This window comes from Pteropus alecto, unplaced genomic scaffold, assembly GCF_000325575.1.
Source record: "Pteropus alecto unplaced genomic scaffold, ASM32557v1 scaffold86, whole genome shotgun sequence".
In the NCBI taxonomy this organism is placed as follows: domain Eukaryota; kingdom Metazoa; phylum Chordata; class Mammalia; order Chiroptera; family Pteropodidae; genus Pteropus; species Pteropus alecto.
In genome coordinates, this window is record NW_006442109.1 from 16,252,950 (window position 1) to 16,254,842 (window position 1,893).

The following is a 1,893-nucleotide window of genomic DNA, read 5'->3' on the forward strand; positions in this document are numbered from 1 at the left end:
TCCTGCTGAGCGTTTAGGTACTCCACGTTGCCTTGGAGACCAAAAGGAAAGGCACTGTCCACGCTTCTGGACCTCTTCCTGTCTTCTGGATTGATTCTGTTTCGCTTCCCAGACCTTCCTCTTCTCTGCAGCCCAGGCTTTTGGTCAAATTTTTCAATTAACTGATCCACACCGGGAATTGATCCCGTATCAATATCCCGCCCAGTTCCTGGCAAAAAGGGGATATACCTTCTGTTTTCATGACGATTCACATTATCAGCATGAATGGCACATTCTTGATCATCAAGTAAAAATCTGTATAAGGAGTTGGCTGAAGTGGGCGTTGTTGACGACGAGGAGGATCTCCGCGAGCGAGCTCCGTCCAGGACAGCACTGGCTGAATCTTGTCGCCGGAAGGGAAGCACATCTGGCCTGGTTTTCTTGGTTTCAGGGTGGATGTGTGGACTGTGAGCAGTTAGGGGCCTCCCGATAGGGGAAAGGGCCTCCTCTGCCAGCCCCTCCTCGGTGCAGCTCTGAACATTCACGCACACTGAGGTCTGCTTCTTGGGGTCATCTATGACCACCGAGCTGCATAAACGAATGGCTGTCACGTTGGATTTGGCCAGGTCTTCTGAAGGCTGGGAACTACTAGCTTTGGGAAAGCAAGTCCAAGCTTTCTTATTGTTGGTGCCTTCTTCTGTTAAGGTTTTTAGCCAATTACTCTCAGGAGGTTGATGCTTTTGTAAGTTCAACTCATTCTTCTCAGGGTCATAGGGCTGCAAAAGCTCTGGATGCCTCTGAAAGTTCAGCACGTGGGATGGCTTCATTGACTCCTCTTTGCATTCTAGAACTCCATTCTTGCCTTCAAAGAGAGAGGATTGCTTCAGGTTTCTTACTGAGCTGGGTTGGCCATATGGGTTTTCTGGAAGCTGCAGTTCTTCTGAACTGTTCTCTAGCACAGCGCCATTGCTGGAATGCACAGGCAGGTTATTTATCATTGGAGATGGAAATGATGGGCTGTTTTCAGAAAAAGATGTGCCTGGCAAGCAGCGCTCTGTGTTATTCAGGACTATGTAAGGGTGGCCATCGATTCCCTGTACCCGAATGCTGACACCATAGGAGCCTGCCTTAGAATGCTGGGAATTCCTTGATTTTTTGGTTTCATCACTTGCGAGTCTCAGATGGACGAAACCTGCTGCACGTGTTGATATTCACCAAAATACAGCTCCATGGTTCACTGTTCCCACTACCAGGGAAAGATGGGGTAAAAAGAGGGTGTTAAGTTAGAATTACATCTTTTTAAATGAAGACTATGTGGGGAAACTTCAAAGTTGAAAGAAAATAAAACACTTTAAACGTCAAGGAAACTCTAGAACCAAAGGCTCATCCATAAAGGCCTTTCTGGATGGCCCTGGGCCCCTGTGACCATGGTGGCTATCAACACTGGACCTGAACCCTGGCCTTAGAGTGGACGACTGCTGTAATGACCCGACACCTTTGGCCTAACTTCATGATTCTGTTTCTAGCTGATGGGCTAGTTCTGGTTGCTTCGGAGTTTTTTTCCTTAATTGGTTTCCTCACACTCCATGCTATTTATTTTTAACCAACAGGGATGTTCCAGTTATCGGACAAGAGAACAAGGTACTTTTCCATGATATTAATTCAGAGCTATGGTGTTTTGATGTGTACCATTTTTTCTTCCTTGATGTCAAAACAACCCTTTCAACCTTTTTAATGCACAAACCTGCTGTGAAATCTTTATCATTATTTATTTAGATATACTGTTTAAAAACTTTTTTACTTTAAAGAATCAGTTATTTATGAGACCGACAGTGAGAGTGATTAAAAATAATTCTCAATCATTTTTTCTTACCAAAAAAGACCGAATAACACATTGATCTGAAAGGTGTTATA

At 44.6% G+C, this 1,893-nt stretch overlaps 1 protein-coding gene across 1 annotated transcript in view; it reads right to left on the reverse strand.

The window, feature by feature from the left end:
• The window catches only part of CGNL1 (cingulin like 1), a 92,735-nt gene extending 91,510 nt beyond the window's left edge, over nt 1-1,225 (reverse strand). Inside the window, 3 exon segments of the mRNA XM_025038883.1 lie at nt 1-14; nt 17-1,168; nt 1,171-1,225. The exon segment at nt 1-14 is cut by the window's left edge and continues 342 nt beyond it. Coding sequence (XP_024894651.1) covers nt 1-14; nt 17-1,168; nt 1,171-1,210 — 1,206 coding nt within the window. The 5' untranslated portion in view covers nt 1,211-1,225.
• Nucleotides 1,226-1,893: the final 668 nt, after the last annotated feature.